The following is an 18,890-nucleotide window of genomic DNA, read 5'->3' as shown; positions in this document are numbered from 1 at the left end:
TGTGCTATATACTACGTGGCTGTGCTATATACTACGTGGGCTGTGTTATATGCTTCATGGGCTGTGAGACTCTTTCGCCCGGGGCCCTCAAAAACCTGGAGCTGGCCCTGGCTTCACTGATTAGTTGCACCCGGCCAGCCACGAACAATCAGCGACAGACGCAGTCCAGCCGCAAATTGGTGTGGGATTTGAACCACGCTTCGCTGATTGGTCACGCCCGGCCGGACGAATCCTGTGTATTCATTCCATTATTCTGAAATCTTCATAAATAAACTACATACATATTCTAGAATACCCGATGCGTTAGAATCGGGCCACCATCTAGTATACCTATATACAGTATTTTTTTTGGCAGTGGATCGCATTTTGCAGAGTTGTGCTGCGTGTGCACGAGTTCCCCTGCAGGGGGCATATTGGGGCAGTTTCGCTCCCTCTCCCAGTGCCCTCACACTTTCTTTCACGCCCCATTATGTTTCAGTCCTATTCCTGACATCATGGAAAAAAACAATGAAGTGAATGTAATATGTCTGGCGATACTGTGAGGCATATGGGAGAAAGATGCACCTACCGAAGGGGGGCTCCAGAAAGCAATAAGTGGAACACATGATGTACAAGTGAAAACCTCTAACCCTACAAAGCAAGTCCTAGCAGAGGACAGTAATGGGACCTGTGCAGGGGAAGCAGCCAGCCATGGAAGCTGACTCCAGGCCTCTCCATCTCTGTATTATTTTCATATTATCACAAAATAAACAGTCAAAGGTTGTGAGGGAGCTCCCTGATGCTGGAGGAGGTCCTCTGGGAAGGGGGATGAGCAGAGGAGGAGTCAGCCACAGCACAGGGGTAAGGAGAAGAAGGAGAGAGGGCTCCTCTCACAAGATCCTAAAAGATCCTTTCTCCTGGGGAGAGATCTCCCATCCCCCCAGGTCGCAGGGTTGGTTGTGTCACACCCTCCAGGGTGAAGGGACATGTAGGACTCTTCTGCTGGGGACTTTTTCTTTCCCCCAACTTCCAGCCTGTGGCTCCAGGGATGAGAGAGTGCATGCTCTGCTGACAAGCCCTGGGCAGGCAGTGCTGCTGCTGGCGCATATGGACGGATCCGGTTCTCCTCTGCAGACGGAAGGGCTGAATTCCTGAGGTTGTGACTCCTCTCATCACACGGGAAGTTTGACATTTGTTTTTGTGGATTGTGCTTGTTTCCTGGACATCTTGGTCCCATTCCAAGAGTTCAGTCCTGTTGGATGTAAATACTTGTAAGCCCCCCAGAAAGTCCGTCTCTCCCAGCTGGGGGACGTTCTTCCCATGGAGCCATAGATATGTGAAGATCACCGAGCTGGATGTTGGCAGGGACATTGCAGGATCTGCAGGCGGGTCACACTTGGGGTGAGTTCCTGAATTGTTTGTCTTGGGCTCTGAGCTGGAGCAGAAATTCACGTCCTACCTGTTTGTGTAACCCACGGTCCTGGTAACGTGTTCATTCTTCTGAATGTTTCCATTCCATGTAGAAGATACAAATAATGCTCCTCAGCTTCCAGTGCTAAATATTTACCAGTAACAAGAACATCTGATCACATATAGTGTAACCTGGCCCCCAAAGTGAGACCCTGGCTAAGCAATGGCAGGAGATTGGCACTGGGAGTCCTCACACAGGACTGCTTATCTCTAGGAAAGATTTGGAAATAATCCTGGATTTTTAAGCTACATTCAGTATTTGTAAGCCGAAACCAGGAGTGGGTGATAAATACAGAAGTGGTGACGTGTTTCTATTAGACTTTTCCTCTGATTGTTCCACTCCTGGTTTTGGCTACAAATATTGAGGTAAAATACTGACCAAATACTGAGCATGTGAACGTGGCCTAAGAGATGGTGGTGATCAGGGAGAAAGGGCTCCACAAAATGCCAGAGGTAGAACATAGTTTAGGAGAGCCAGCAGCCTTTCTTGTAAACAGCCTACTGTGATACTAGAAATTCAGAGTTTGCTAATGTTTTCCATGTGACTAGTAAGGTGTTTCATATGTAAAATATCCCAGCAGACAAATGCCTCACAGCTGCCTTGGGTAGACCTGCTTGGTAGATTACAAGTTTGCTCCAATACTAGTATTCATTTTTGGGTGGCCATCAAGCATCACTATTACTTCTTGGGTCATGTTTACTGTGGTTTCCATGAGGAGGAGGTCTGTCCGGCCTAGAGACGCGTGGGTAATAAACTACAATCTTTTCCTACTCTTCTGAATCATGTGAATATCTTACAGTAGCCCACCTGCATTTTTCCCTTTGGTACGTTTATAGGTGCGGTGGCATAAGACCTTTACAGAGTAAAATCACTTTAAGGCCACGTTCACATGTTCAGTATTTGGTCAGTTTTTTACCTCAGTATTTGTGAGTCAAAACCAGGGGTGGGTGATAAATACAGAAGTGGTGCATATGTTTCTATTACACTTTTCCTCTGATTGTTCCACTCCTGGCTTTGGCTTACACATACTGAGGTAAAATACTGACCAAATACCTGTGTCTGAATGTGGCCAGAAAAGCATACCTGGAGAAAGTTGTCATGCAGTGATACTATGGCCTAGGAGCGCCAATCAGGACCCCTAAGTGACAGCCATTTTGTGAACCATTCCTTCTGAGAATGCATCTTGTCACACTGATTTAATTTGTTATTCATTTGTTAGAATATGTAGAAATAAAATCTGCAGCATCAGAAAAACATAATGAAAAAATGATGTTCAATGTTGTGCTGAATGCTGGGATATAAGTCCATCTGTTCGCATGTTACTACATGTTACCACAACTTTACACCCAGCTGCTTTGCAGATCTGCAATATGGTGCTCGTAACCTGCCACGGCCCCATACTGTATGTACCTCATTATATGCCCTGTAATGCTGGTGTTCTCCCATACAGCCCAGTACTGTTCATACATAGGTTCTGTGCGCTGATCTCTGCCATGTGCATTAACCCTGTCTTTGGGATGTGATGGTGCACCTTCTTTTCATTGTTGCCAGGAATTTCTTCATAATCTAGTGAATTTGGCTTGCTGCACAAATTAGCCTCTCAGAGGACCCCTCTATGATTCTTTATACTGTGCATGCCGTTTTATAATGAAGGCAAAAGGAACGATGAAATCCATAGCCTCCTGCCACTATTGCACGTGTAAGCAGTAGGGATCCTCCACTCTCTGGCATGATGTAACACGTATAGCTCCTACACCAGAAACCTCAAGACTTATTCTTTAAAATGACTCCTAGCAAATATGCAGCCAAGCCTTGTACACATAGAACATTTATTCTGACTGCCTGAGGCCAGCAGCTGGCAACCTTACACTCCCATATATGTAGGACACTGTTGCAAAATTGAGAAGTATACCTTAAAGGGGTTGTCTGGGATCTACAAAAAGGGCCAGGACATGGAAATGCAATATTGTAAAATAAGCAACACTTCTTTGATAAATCCCCCACCGCTGTTGTGTTCCTTGGCGATTTTTTTTTTTTTCTGCGCTTCAACAATAACTGCAAACTGATTCATGTGACTGCCACAGACAAGCGCTGGCGTCCAGGCCTCACCTTCCTCTGATTGTTCCGCTCCTGATTCTGGCTTACAAGGTACGGCTCCCAAACCCAGACAGAAGTACAGTAGAGTAGGTCACTGCTCATGAGCAGGGATGTGCAAGCACAAATAGAGCATTGTGTACCCATATTTGGGTCCCCCATTCCTCAAGATACTAGACCCCTGTTTCACACTCCAGACCGACCTATGTGAGATAAATGGTGGCTGCCTATGTGTGCAACTCTTGTCATTCTTGTTTATGGAAATTGTGAAATGCAGCCAGCTTCTACAACACCCATAATCTTCAATGGAGAGAATTACAAGTGTGCAGAGTCTGGCCTCCTCCTTGCTAGAGTGCTGATTGGTTGGAAAAAGAACACCATATTGTCCAGATATGTGGGAGTTCAGTCCTGGTGGTGGAAACAGCATCTTAGACATTTAAGGCATATACTTTCGATATGCCAAAACCCTCTCAAAAGTTAATACCGCTTTATTGGTGACCTTATAAATTGTTCAGTGTGACAATGTGGCCTTTGGAACAGAAAAGGTTGTGCACGCTTGATGTATTCTGTCCAGCCGTAAAAATAAAGTGAAAACTTAATGGACCAATTGAGTTAGACTTGGGTCACACTTGCAACTGCAATGCGAGAAACTCGCGCCTCAATACCCGGCACTGCCACCGGCACTCGGGATCGGAGCGTGCGGCTGCGTGTATTTATATGCAGCTGAACGCTCCGTTCCGAACCGCCGGCGGCAGTGCCGGGTATTGAGGTGAGAGACTAGCGTGAGTTTCTCGCATTGTAGTTGCAAGTGTGACCCCGGCCTTATGAGTAATGTCATATGCAAATACCCTCTTCAGAGAGGAAGAAGACTAGAACTCTAGCACCACCTATTGGAGGTAGCAATCCTAAGACTCAATATCAACCCTTTGACGAGCCTTGTTATAAGACTAAGGGCTTGCTCACACCACCATATTTTAAATCCGATTTCGATCCGGCAAAACATCAGCCATCTGATCCTAGTTTTAGGATAAGAAGAAAAAAAAAGAAACTCCATGGGCTATGTCATGAAATGGTTGGTTTATATAGATGTCTAATATCAATCAGGGCATTAGAGACATGATGCCAAAGTGAACAGAAAGCCGGATTCTAATGTCAGTTTTTAGTACATGTGCCATCAGTTATTTTTGCCGAACCATTGCAATTTGTGTGCCTTTTCACATGTCCTTTTCTTTAGTTTCTTTTTCTTTTTTTTGAAGCCAATTGAAATGAAGGCATGTGTTACTTTACCAATCAAATTTGACAATTCAAATCAATGGCCCCTTGAAAAAAAAAATGTCATCAGTGTGTCGTCCGTATTTTACTGTTTAATGAGAAGACACAATTTTTTTTAAATGTTCACATAAGAAAAACAGATGCAGCGAAGATTGTAAGAACCAAAAGTGAGTCCAGTCCACTGAAAAAAAAAATGGACTGGTTTTTCATGTATGAGAAAAAAACTCATGTGAAAATGGTCTAAACTAGCTTTTCACCTGTAAATGATGATTGGTCAGTCTTCAGTCTCTGTAACCAAAAATGTTCCAATTCCCTGACTGTAAGTAGGAATTAAAGTGCAAGTGCTTAAAACAATTTTTCATTATAAATTTAAGCTATATTGACATAATCAAACCCTCTTTAAAATCCAGTTCTTGTATAACATGCTGTTGACTTCTATGTTGTTGACAATATATTAATGCAAATTATTAAATCTCCTATAACTTTTCACTTTTAAAGCGGCAAGCCCTGGATATCTGCTTCACTAACTCCTTAAATACTGCAACACCAAGTTCCCTTCAAAGTGCCAAATGCATGGAAAGAATCATTGGAATTTATTCTGTTATTACGGTATTCTTTATCCAGATGTGCAGAAGTTAGAAATGTAGGGGAAGCAAGTGTTGCATAAAGGTTTGCAGAAACTGGGACATCTACTTTGTGTATTGGTGAAAGAGTTATAATATCAATCATGAAAATATAAGACTTTATATAAAGTATTAAAATTGGTTTTCTTCCTGCTCAGTCATTTTTCCTTATTAAAAAAACCACTCGTCCAGCAAATTTTCCACTCTTCTGAGAGAATGTTTACCGGATCATTGTCTCTACAGAGCTTGCTCTTTTGATTGATATTCTGGAAGGTCAAGTTTTTATTAGGGGCACTGTATAATAACCCAGTGTAGGAAAGGCTATAATTTCAAGAGTCGCCTAGCTCAGGGGTCCCCAACTCCAGTCCTCAAGGCCCACCAACAGGTCATGTTTTCATGATTTCCTTAGTCTTGCCCAGGTGATAATTGCATCACCTGTGCAATACAAAGGAAATCCTGAAAACATGATATGTTGATGGGCCTTGAGGACTGGAGTTGGGGAACACTGGCCTAGCTGGTTAGGGGCTTGTTTGTCATCAGTCTTGTGAGCTTGAGTGCAGCTCTGGTGGCTGTAAAGACCCCTATACACTTTAGAATAACCTGCTGATATTGACGGGTTCTTTTGTCTTAATGTGTATGGGGGCGCCACCTGACTGATGTTTAGGAGAGAGATCGATGGTGCCTGTATAATTTTTGGATTTCCGATTGCATTGGTCTCCTTGAAAAAAGCCGCCCAGCCAATGTGTCAGCCAATGGACACAGGGGCACTTGGCTGAACGAGCGCTCCTGTGTATGGGAGGGTCGGCTGAGATGGTGGTTGACAGAAGCATCGTTCAGCCGATAGGCTGCTCATACACATTAGATGGCTAACTAAGGTTTAGTAATGCAAACCAATAAAGGAGTGCCTGGTTTCATTAAGAAAATATGGTCAAGGCTTCTTTTGCTGTAACAATCTGTTTGTTAATAGGATGGAAAGCGATAAAACCGGCATGTCCTGTTAACCTGAATGGCACAAAGCTGAAATACCAACTGGTGGCTCCAAAGTGCCTTTGCTTCTTTACATAGCGGATTTGTGGGGGTGCCAAGAGTCGGGTTCCACAAATCTAACACTGTTGGCATTACTTGATGATTTTATGTACCGTATATTAATTTTTACACAGTAATCAATGTAGACATAGGGTCATTCCATGGTAGCTTATGTTACAACACAATATAGTGTCTTACGTTACAAAGATGATGGTAACTTACCTTGCAATAAGTTTAATCCATTTGATGGTAACTTACTGTAACGTAAGTTACCATCAGCTTAGTAACGTAAGTTCTCTATATTTCTTGTAATAAAAACTGTTGTTTTTAACTTGAGAGGTTAAAATAAATTTTTTCAAGTTGCTGGGACTATGGTGTTTTAATACAATAAAAATAGGGCTTCTCCCCTGTTTACCAGAACAGAATATTTGGCAGACTCATGAAGGACCATTGCCTTTCCTTTTTTTGTAACGTAAGTTGCCAAGTAATAACACTGTATTTTGTATTTAAGAACAGTCTGTAGGCAGTGTTTGGCTTGTGAATGTAACGTAAGTTACCATGGAATGACCAATACCCTTTTTTCATGAAACCTATTGTCAAGATATCATCTTTATTATCCGTAATACTAATCCCATACATGCAGTTTGAGACAGAGAATATAAAGCTGTGTGCTTGAGTCAGGTGTTCCTAGCATGTGTATTAATTAATGTTTTCTTTTCATGTTGCAGCACTTTCCTTTGATTCTCCTCATCATGGCCTTCAAAGCTCGGGCCCTATATAACTTTCAAAGTGAAAATAAGGAAGAAATCAATATTCGGGAGAATGAGGAGCTACAATTGTTGAGTGATGTTTCTTTGGATGGATGGCTTCAGGGAACAAACAGCCATGGTCAAACAGGTCTTTTTCCTGCTTCATATGTGGAGATTATTCAACCACCCCGTTCTGGTTCAGTCCAAGTGGACTACCCAACACACCACGCACACACAGATGCTACTCATCATGGGAGCTACGATGACGATGAAGAAGATGATGATGACTGGGATGATTGGGATGATGGACAGTCTGTGGCTGAAGAGCCCAGTGGCTCAAATGGGGTTCCTCATAGTCAAACAAAGCACCACTATTACCCAAGGCCTGAGTATGCCCACAGACCAAGACCTCAGCTGGAACGTCAGGATAGCATAGCCAGTGGGAAGAGAGGTAGTGTGGTGGGTCGAAATCTGAACCGATTCTCTAGTTTTGTAAGGTCCGGTGTGGAAGCCTTTATACTTGGAGATGTTCCACAGTTTGGCAGAGTGTCTGAAACCTATGTAATTGAGATGGGACCAAAGGGGCCATTATGGAAGCCAGATCCTAACGCTTTCATTTGTTCTGTGGAGGAGCCTACCAAACAGACAAAGTTTAAGGGGATTAAGAGTTACATCTCTTACAGGTGAGAAAGAATTTGGGATTAAAAAGTGTGTATTGGAAGCAAAATATGTGTTGTGTTGCAACGTTCAACTCTGTGTGTACTGAACACTGAAGTAAAACTGCTAAAATCTATGTTTGCACAAAGTGCACTGTATATATCTGTGTATTTGTTGAGCAATGCCTGGTATTTGTCAAGTGATTCATTTTTGGTTTGTGTTGTATTTTTATAAGCAATGAAACATTGTTATTGTCGCTTGCAGAGCTTTTATTAGGAGAAAACCTTCATGTTGGGCTAAAGTGTGTAGGAGTGTCACATAAACAATGGCCTTCAGTTAACTTGAGCATCGTATCATTGCATTTGGTTAGCAAAGAGTGCAAGGAAATACATTTAGCCACCATTTTGACAAGTTCCATTTTTTTCTTTGTCCTTCACCAAAAAAATGTGCCATTGTTTCCTGATTTTAAAGGAACACAAAAAGACTATGGACACCTATGGTTTGCAGAAAGTGTTCAGAGCCCTTGATATGCAGTTTGCCACACAATCCAAATTTGCCATTTTTCTGCTGTAGGACATTATCTTTCAGTAATATAGTCTGGGTGTGAGGCCTGGCTGGGCTTGTATCCAGAGTGTTGTTGTTTTTATTCACTCATAGCACAGCTTCTATCCTTCACTTATTTTCTTTTCATGTGCTACAACTGCAACACCCTGCCCACCCATTGGCCTCCTGACCTATATGAGGCAGTCGGTTCAGATCAGTAGACCCTTGGTCGGTCAGGGTATTGCAGTCGCAGCATAGACCATATATTACAGATGTATGAATCCAGCCCAAAACGGACAGTAAAAAGACTGCAGAGAACCTGGGTAATTTGCTACTGTTTTTTTTCCACATTTTTGGCTTGCAAACTCAGGTTTCTGCAAAAGGAGTGGCTCTAATAATATTTGTGTCCAGGAACTCGGGAGGGTTATCATGCTGCAGGCAGTTGTCAGGCACCGAGTAGTGAGAAGTAGGGGTGAAATGGTTAATCCTATTTTGTTTCATGTTACAGTTTTAACTGAGAAATAAAGACCGCTCTGTGTCTAAATATGGTAGATCAAAGAACAGAATAAACTAAATGGAAGCAATTGCTTAAAATGTTTGTTTGAAAGTTCATTAAAAATATCCTCTTTGTTTTTCCTAAGGCTGACTCCAGGTCACACCAACTCTCCAGTTTACAGACGGTACAAGCACTTTGACTGGTTGTATAACCGCCTCCTGCACAAATTTACTGTCATTTCTGTCCCCCACTTGCCAGAGAAGCAAGCCACAGGACGCTTTGAAGAAGATTTTATCCAAAAGCGTAATCGTAGATTGGTTCTGTGGATGGATCATATGACAAGTCATCCAGTGCTTTCTCAGTATGATGGTTTCCAGCATTTCCTAACCTGCCGTGATGAAAAACAGTGGAAAGCTGGGAAAAGACGCACGGAGAGGGATGAAATGGTTGGTGCCAGTTTTTTGCTGACCTTGCAGATACCTACTGAACATCAGGATCTCCAAGATGTAGAAGAACGTGTGGATACTTTCAAAGCCTTCTCAAAAAAGATGGATGAGAGTGTTCTCCAGTTAATCAGTGTAGTCTCTGAACTAGCACGTAAGCACTTGGGAGGCTTTCGTAAGGAGTTTCAAAAGCTTGGCGGCTCGCTGCAGAATCTAAGCCATTCCTTCCAACTAGACCCACCTTATGGATCTGAGCCACTGATTGGCGCTATTTCTCATACTGGGCGTACATATGAGTTAGTTGGAGAAATGTTTGCCGAACAACCCAAAAATGATCAGTTTAGATTTCTTGATACCTTGTCCTTGTATCAAGGATTGCTTTCCAACTTTCCAGACATCATTCACCTACAAAAAGGTAAGGAAATGGTGCTAACAGTTAAAGGGACTCTGTCACCAAGTTTTTCCTGCCTCATCTAAAAGCAATGTGATGTTGAGTCCATGATTCCACAACTGCCACGTACTGGACTACTTGTGTAGTTTTTATAAAATGTCCGTTGTCAGCAGTAAATTATCTAATTAGTGTTGAGATCAGGGTTGTACAGAGCTCAGCATTCAGAGAACTGGTAGATCTGCAGAAAGAAACAATGCTTTTATCAAAACTACAGCTACCAGCCCAGTAAGTAACACATCCCTGGAATTGGGGTTTATGCTCCTACTAAATGCTGCCTTCAGATAGGGCAACAAAAATCTGGTGACATTCCCTTTTTTAAAGAGCTATTGCCATCTTAACAAGTTATTACCTAGCCACAGGATACCCAATAACTTGCCGAGCACTGCATGTCTGAACACAGGGCGGCCCACCGATTCAGATATTGAGGATTTGACATGGCCATTAGAATAGATTAGTGGCTATGCCTGTGTGCAGCCATCACTTAAGGTACCGTCACACTGAGCGACGCTGCAGCGATACCGACAACGATCGGGATCGCTGCAGCGTGGTTGTTTGGTCGCTGGAGAGCTGTCACACAGACAGCTCTCCAGCGACCAACGATGCCGGTAACCAGGGTAAACATCGGGTTACTAAGCGCAGGGCCGCGCTTAGTAACCCGATGTTTACCCTGGTTACCAGCGTAAAAGTAAAAAAAAAAAAAAACACTTCATACTTACCTTCCGCTGTCTGTCCCTCAGCGCTGTGCTTCTCTGCCCTGTGTAAGCCCAGCGGCCGGAAAGCAGAGCGGTGACGTCACCGCTCTGCTTTCCGGCCGCTGGGCTTACACAGGGCAGAGAAGCAGAGCGCCGAGGGACAGACAGCGGAAGGTAAGTATGAAGTGTTTTTTTTTTTTTTTACTTTTACGCTGGTAACCAGGGTAAACATCGGGTTACTAAGCGCGGCCCTGCGCTTAGTAACCCGATGTTTACCCTGGTTACCAGTGAAGACATCGCTGAATCGGTGTCACACACGCCGATTCAGCGATGTCTGCAGGGAGTCCAGCGACCAAATAAAGTGCTGGACTTTCTGCAGCGACCAACGACATCACAGCAGGATTCTGACCGCTGCTGTGTGTCAAACTGAACGATATCGCTATCCAGGACGCTACAACGTCACGGATCGCTAGCGATATCGTTCAGTGTGACGGTACCTTTAATTGTCTATGGCACTGAGGAGATATCCCTGTGCAATGCTTTTTAAATCTCCATTCTCCAGATTGGTAGAGGTTACAGTGCTTGGAAACCAATGATTAGTAAATAATCACCTATCCAGAAGATGGATAACTTGCTAAAATGAGTATAACCCTTTTGAATAGTCCTGTGATATGCTAATTATATTTCTATTTTGCAGCAGAGCAGTATCTGGGATGAAGTGTTAATAACAATGTCATTGAGTGGTCGTGTAGTATGTGCAATGAAACAGAGGAATGTTCCCTATTCAGGACTCCCTTCCATGAGCCAGAACAAAATTATAAGGAAAATCTGGTTAACTAAATTCAACTTTGCAACTCTAAAGTTCCATCCAATTTTTGAAAGCTATTTTTTGCAATTTTTATGCTAAAAACAGATAAATCTGCCTTACTGTATTTTTAGACTATTAGATCTCCTGTAAACCTGAAAGATGAAGAATCTCCCTGCACAAATTATGCCACTTATGCACAAATGCTGAATTTGCAAGGAAGTAAGGTGTATCATAAATGTGCACGTCTTCCACAGACCTCTATATATAGAATTCTTTGCTTACAGTACAGAATCCTAAATTCGTGTTTCGTGACTTGTTAGTCTCTGAGGTGATGCTAGTATTTCTGTGTGCATAACGTGTTTTTGTTAGGGTCATTTCTCTTGTCTCTCTCCATTTAGCTGTACTGTGTATTCTTGTTGAGGCATGAAAATCCAGAGCTGTTGTATGGATTACTACGAAGGGCTATAAGTGAAATCATTAGATTGTGGTATGGCCTAATTAAAGTACCATATTAAGTAAAGCCAAGTCTAGAAGACTTAACTCTATAGTAAATATTACAAGGTAGCACTGGTAGACACCTCAGATTGTCATAGGATGCACAAAGGGCATCAAGGCCTAGTCTAGGCCTTACATTCCTCTACGCTAAGTCTGGCTGAAAAGATTTAATTTGATTTATCTTTTTAATTGGCTATCAATATTCAGTTGCTGTCGGGTCAAATCTTAGCATCTCCCCTGATAAACTGTTTAAAGGAATCACAGCTTTTGTTAGGTCAGGGTCTCACAGGGATTTTGGCATTTACCTGTATTACGTGGCCACAGTCTCAGTGTAATCCCAGTCTTTCTTGGAAGAAAAGTCAAATGTGATTGCTTATCTCAATTTTAAAGCAGTAGGTGCAGCTAAAGGTTCCTGTTGTGGAAAAAACTGGGAAAAAAAAATCACAGTAGATCTCCACTTAGTGGACACCTTTTTTTTTTTTTTCCGAATTGAAGGGGGTGATAGTAGGAGCTAGTGATTGAATCAGTACTAGTGATGAGCGAGTGTACTCGTTGCTCGGGTGACCTCCGAGTATTTACGACTACTCGGATTTTCAGTTTTCATTGTGGCAGCTAAATGATTTACAGCTACTAGCCTGCTTGATTACATGTGGGGATTCCCTAGCAACCAGGCAACCCCCACATGTACTCAGCCTGGCTAGTAGCTGTAAATCACAATAATAATAATAATAATAATTTTTATTTATATAGCGCCAACATATTCCGCAGCGCTTTACAAATTATCACAATGAACACTAAATCTCCGAGCAGTCATAATACTCGGTCACCCGAGCGTGTTCAGGGAAAACCCCGAGCAAAGAGTACACTCGCTCATCACTAATCAGTACCTGTTCCTAGAACTTCTCATGTATCAAATGTTGTGATCGTTGACATACGGTTAGGCCCAGAAACATTTCGACAGTGACACAAGTTTTGGTATTTGTATCTGTTTATCAAAATATATTCAATATACAGTTATATAATGAATATTATCACCATTTATTCCATGGCGCTTTACATGTGAGTATGAGCTTAAGGCCGGAGTCACACTACAGCGAGATACGGCCGAGTCTCGCAGGTTAAAAACAAGCTCTGGCACCGGCACTCCAGAGCGGAGCGTGCAGCTCCATGTGTTGCTATGCGGCCGCACGCTCCGCTCCTGAGTGACGGTGACAGAGCTTGTTTTTAACCTGCGAGACTTGGCCGTATCTCCCTGTGTGTGATCCTGGCCTAAAGTGTAGACTCTCAGCTTTAATTCTAGGGTATTCAGATCCTAATTGAAGGAAGTGTTTAGGAATTACAGTTCTTTAACCCCTTAGTGACAGAGCCAGTTTGGTACTTAATGACCGAGCCAATTTTTACAATTCTGATCACTGTCACTTTAAGAGGTTATAACTCTGGAACGCTTCAATGTATCCCAGTGATTCTGAGATTGTTTTTTCGTGGCATATTGTACTTCATGTCAGTGGTAAAATTTCTTCAATTTGACTTGCCGTTTATTTATGAAAAAGTGGTAATTTTTTCAAAAATTTTTGAAAATGTTGCAATTTTAAAACTTTTAATTTTTCTACCTATTAAATCAGAGAGTGATGTCACACAAAAAGTTAATAAATAACATTTCCCCCATGTCAACTTTACATCAGCACAATTTTGTATATATATTTTTTGTTAGGAAGTTATAAGGGTTAAAAGTTGACCAGCGATTTTTCATTTTTCCAACAAAATTTACAAAACCATTTTTTTAGGAACCGCCTCACATTTGAAGTAAGTTTGGGGGGGTCAATATAACAGAAAATACCCAAAAGTGACACCATTCTAAAAACTACACCCCTCAAGGTGCGCAAAACCACATTTAAGAAGTTTATTAACTCTTCAGGTGCTCCACGAGAACTAAAGCAACGTGGAAGGAAAAAAATTAACATTTTACTTTTTTCACAAAAAATTTACTTTAGAACCAAATTTTTTTTATTTTCACAAGGGTATCAGGAGAAAATGGCCCACAAAACTTGTTGTGCAATTCCTCTTGAGTACGCCAATACCCCGTATTTGGGGGAAAGCCACCGTTTGGGCACATAGCAAGGCTCACAAGGGAGGGAGCACAGTTTGACTTTGCCATGTTGCAATTGGCGACCCCCTGATGTACCTAAACAGTGGAACCCCCCAATTCTAACTCCTACCCTAACCCCCAACACACCCCTAACCCTAATCCCAACCCTAACTTTAGCCCAACCCTGACTTTAGCCCCAACCCTAACTTTACCCCCACTCTAGCCCTAATGGAAAAATGTTTTTTTTTATTTTATTATTTTTGCCTAACTAAGGGGGTGATCAAGGGGGTTTGATACTATTTTGATCGTTGTGATAGGGTCTACACAGTTATCAAAATGAACCAATAGGAAAATTTCTTATTGGTGCCGGAAGATCTCTGCGAGCGCACTGTGCATGCGCCCGCTATTTTCTTCCCAGAAGAAGATACCGCTGGCATGGGACTTCACGGGGGGATGCAGTGACACCAAAGGTACCAGGGGAGGATCGGGGATCTGATTTCTCTCTCCTCTGATGTGTTATCACATCAGAGGAAAGAGAAATTATATAGGAAATCATACTTTTTTTTTTTGCATTCGCCTTTATTCCATTAATAACGGCAATCGCAACACTGGGGTCAGTAAAAACCGACCCGAATCATGTTCTCTGGGGTCTCGGCTACCCCCGAAGCCGAGACCCTGGAGACATTCCGACGCTGGGGGGCGCTATACACTTATTTCTCAGGGTCGTTAAAAAGTGGCACTGAGTTTTAAGTACCATATATACTCGAGTATAAGCCGACCCGAGTATAAGCCGACCCCCCTAATTTTGCCACAAAAAAATGGGAAAACTTATTGACTCGAGTATAAGCCTAGGGTGGAAATGCAGCATTTACCGGTGAAATATAGTGCTCTGCACCGTTCATTATTGCCCCATAGCTGTGCCATATAGTGCTCTGCACCGTTCATATTGCCCCATACAGTGCTCTGCACCGTTCATATAGCCCCATACAGTGCTCTGCACCGTTCATATTGCCCCATACAGTGCTCTGCACCGTTCATATTGCCCCATACAGTGCTCTGCACCGTTCATATTGCCCCATACAGTGCTCTGCACCGTTCATATTGCCCCATACAGTGCTCTGCACCGTTCATATAGCCCCATAGATGCTCCACATAAATCTGTGCCGCTGCTGCTGCAATAAAAAAAAAAACACACATACTCACCTCTCTTGATTGCAGCTCCCGGCGTCTCGTTCCGGCGTCCGGTCCCGGCGTCTCTCTGCTCTGACTGATCAGGCAGAGGGCGCCGCGCACACTATATGCGTCATCGCGCCCTCTGACCTGCACAGTCAGAGCAGAGACGCTGGGAAGATGGAGCGGCGCCCGGCGGCTGGAACGCGGACAGGTGAATATTACATACTTACCTGGTCCCGTCGTCCGGCTCCTTCTCCTGCACAGCTGGTCTTCGGTGCCGCAGCTTCTTCCTCTATCAGCGGTCACCGTTACCGCTGATTAGAGAACTGAATAGGTGGCTCCACCCCTATGGGAGGTGGAGCCGCTTATTCATTTCTCTAATGAGCGGTCCCACGTGACCGCTGAAGAGGGGAAGAAGCTGCAGCACAGAAGACCGTGGGACGGCAGGGACAACGCCAGGATCGCTGGGACTAGGTAAGTATACCTCAGCGCCCTCAGCCCCTCACCCGCCGACCCTGCCACCCACCTTGACTCGAGTATAAGCCGAGAGGGACACTTTCAGCCCAAAAATTTGGGCTGAAAATCTCGGCTTATACTCGAGTATATACGGTACCCTTAATTGCCACCATTAAAAGGCGTATTGGCAGTTGCTAAGAGGTTAATATGTAGCTGCCTCTTTTTCAAGGGACCAGAGGTAATTGTACCATTATCTCAAAAGCTCTTTAATAGGCTGTATGGGTTTTTTCATCATTATTCCATCATCAATTAAGCAGGTATAAGGTCTGGATCTGAGTCCAGGTGTGGCATTTGCATTTGGAAGCTGTTTCGGTGAACCCACAACATGTGGTCAAAGGAATTCTCTCAGTGGAAGTGAAACAAACCGCCATTGAGCTGAAAAAAAGGAGAAATCCAGAAGACGCACATATAAGCAACAACTTAAATTACCGTAGCAGAAGTAAAGTCCTGGCAAAACATCAGAAAGATGGAAACACAGCATTTGGTGACGTCTATGGCTTCCAGACTTCAGGCAGTCATTCTCTACAAAGTATTAAAAACTAACGTTTTATTTATGATGAATATAGTTTATCCACTTGCTTTTGAGCCCCTGAAATGAGGAGGCTTTGTAGAAAAATGGCTACAATTCCTTAACGTTTCAAGGGATAGTTTTGTTCAACCCTTTAATTAAACCTGAAAGTCTACACTTCATTTGCTTCTCAGTTGTTTCATTTTAAATCCAAAGTAGTGCCATTCAGAGCCCAAATCACGAAGATTTGGTCACTGTCCAAATATTTCTGGTCCAATCTGTATAATTGGTCCGATTTAATTCTTAAGAGGCACATGCCACTTAGTGAATGAGGTGAATCCTACACGTTCACCTCCTGCAGAAGTGTTACCTCAGTCAGGGAATTGAGTAATATTTCTGACGTAAATGACGCCACAACTTGTTTGACCATGTCCAACCCTCCCCAGGTCTGCTCACTTCGGTAGAACCAGACAAAACTGGAGAACAAACACCAAAAATCACAGCAATTTCAGCATTTGAAAGTGTGTTGCGCCACAAATGTCACCTTCATGAATTGGACACGCAGTATATAACTTTTAACCTTGTCTTTGTCAGAACTAAATAATTTTTCTCAGCTCTTGCAGTTGGTTGGAGCTTTAAAAACTTGTGACAAATCTTGAGTTGTAAGTAGAGTTTTTGGGGCCTTCAGACCGCTGTACGCCCAGTCATTTGTCAGAGTGCTGGTCCCCGATCATTTACCTTTTGTGATCAAGCCAAGTGATCAAACGATAAAAGATGTAATTAACGACAAATAAGTTTTATGTAAGCTTTAAAATGATTGTTGATTGGCAGCACTCTCGTGTAAATGGGGATGAATTTTCAAGTATAATGTAAAGTGTGGACAGAAGAGGGAACAGTCATTCAACTTCCCCCCTTGCAATCATTGCTGCATGACAATGAAAGTAAAAGATTGGCATACTTCTATAGTATTGATTGGTGTGGGAGGAAACATGAGTTCCTAGCAAAGCCTGTTAAAACCTAGTGAAGAGATCCAGACTTCATAGAGTTATTAGCTTAGAATTGAATTCATGGTCCTTGTGTTTCCAGACCGCAGCACTCACCACTGAGCAGGCATGCCTAAGGTATCAATTTAACCCTGCTGTTGTCTTCGGTCAAAAACGACCGATCTTGAACTTCAATATTCTTTAAAATATTCAAGATGCGGCTCTGAAACCTGTGGCCGACCGACCCATCCTCATTTAAGTCAATCAACCACAAGTTTCAGAACCGCATCTCGAACACCCCAAAAAATACCAAAGTTCAAAATCGGTCTCCCCGACCGAAGACAACAGTAGGGTTAATAAGCAAAGAGTTTCAGGTTATATCTATTTATTTTTTCTGAAAATGAGATCTAGCTTTCTGCCTTATCTAACTTTTTGCTTTTATTAAACTTTCCTTCAGGAGCATTTGCTAAAGTAAAGGACAGCCAGCGCATGAGCGATGAAGGGAAGATGGAGCAAGAGGAAGCTGACGGAATCCGGAAAAGGTGTCGCGTTGTAGGCTTTGCTTTGCAGGCAGAGATTAACCATTTCCATCAGAGGAGACTCCTAGACTTTAAAATGGCTATCCAGCATTATTTAAAGGAACAGATTATGTTTTATAGGAGGGTGAGTCAGGAGCTGGAGAAAACTCTAAAGATGTATGACAGCTTGTGACTTAGACTTGGGTTGTGTTTCCTGCTGAACCTCCTTTGATAACGGAGACCATCTCTTCCATCCCTTCCGTGTGCACTCCAAGGACACTCTTAAAATGAAAAGGGAAGAAGGGAAGTTGAAATTATTAACTGTTAACTAAAAAAAACAAACTGAAATTTGAAATAGAAAAAGTGGGTGTTTATACTGGTGAAAATGCTGCTGTGTTATGAGAGCAAAAATAAATCAGAGCTTTATTGTGTATTTCTAGAGGGTGGATATTTGCTGGGAGACCCTGGGGTCACCAACCATTTGTTATAATGCATATGTCATGTGCACACAGTGAAAGCAGCCTTTCTTTAGCAAAACCAATTCATCGGCCTTTTAATTCACCAAACTACTTTAAGAAATACTAAACCTAGACATGAGTTAAATGAAAGCAGAATTATAGTTTGTTAGGGTATGTTCACATGTCACATTTTCCGTGCATTTTTTTTCTGCTGGTCTTTGCTATGGAAAATGCAGCATTTTACTGTCCCAGCAAAGTGAATGCAATTTCCGGAATCTCATGCACGTTACTTATTTTTTCCATGCAGACTTTAAGCAGTTTCAGATCTGCATCAAGTCAGTTCTTCAGCCCTTTTGCATTCTATTGAACAGGAAAAACCGCTGCAAAATCGCCAAGCGATACATTTTTCATGCAGAAATGTCTGCAAGAAATACTTGACGTATACACATAGCCTTTGTCTGCTGTATTTTCTGTGTGATCCTGAAATAGTCTGGTGGAAATCTTGCAAAAAAGAGTTGCTCTGTTCCATCTTCAGCTGTTGGCGGACTGAAGCCATGTCTTAACCAAGGGGTGAGTCTTCCTATCTGTTATCTTACTGCAGAAATGGCAGAGCAAGGAGACTTCTGCTGCAGCCAGTTGCCTTACCGGCACACACAGAACAGTGAGCGGAGGAGAACATGGCCTAGTTCCTAAGCCACACGCAAAAATCTTTCTTGATCTCATATTGCAATTAAAACTGAGAAATATATAGAAATATATAATATAACTAGATGGGGGCCCGATGCTATTGCATCGGGAGGGCGGTAATGTCACGATGGGGGCAGGCATGCGGCGCTGTTGTTGCCTGAT

At 42.7% G+C, this 18,890-nt stretch overlaps 1 protein-coding gene across 1 annotated transcript; it reads left to right on the top strand.

Annotated features, from left to right (window-relative positions):
• Nucleotides 1-834: 834 nt before the first annotated feature.
• Nucleotides 835-18,016, top strand: SNX33 (sorting nexin 33). The gene is made up of 4 exons (XM_069765668.1): nucleotides 835-1,380; nucleotides 7,194-7,897; nucleotides 9,056-9,768; nucleotides 17,523-18,016. The coding sequence occupies exons 2-4, from the start codon at nucleotides 7,218-7,220 to the stop codon at nucleotides 17,774-17,776; spliced, it is 1,647 nt and encodes a 548-aa protein (XP_069621769.1). The 5' UTR covers nucleotides 835-1,380; nucleotides 7,194-7,217; the 3' UTR covers nucleotides 17,777-18,016.
• Nucleotides 18,017-18,890: the final 874 nt, after the last annotated feature.

This window comes from Ranitomeya imitator, chromosome 4, assembly GCF_032444005.1.
Source record: "Ranitomeya imitator isolate aRanImi1 chromosome 4, aRanImi1.pri, whole genome shotgun sequence".
NCBI classification, from domain to species: Eukaryota; Metazoa; Chordata; class Amphibia; order Anura; family Dendrobatidae; genus Ranitomeya; species Ranitomeya imitator.
Note: the sequence above shows the minus strand (reverse complement) of the source record. Positions and strands in the feature narration are given on the sequence as shown.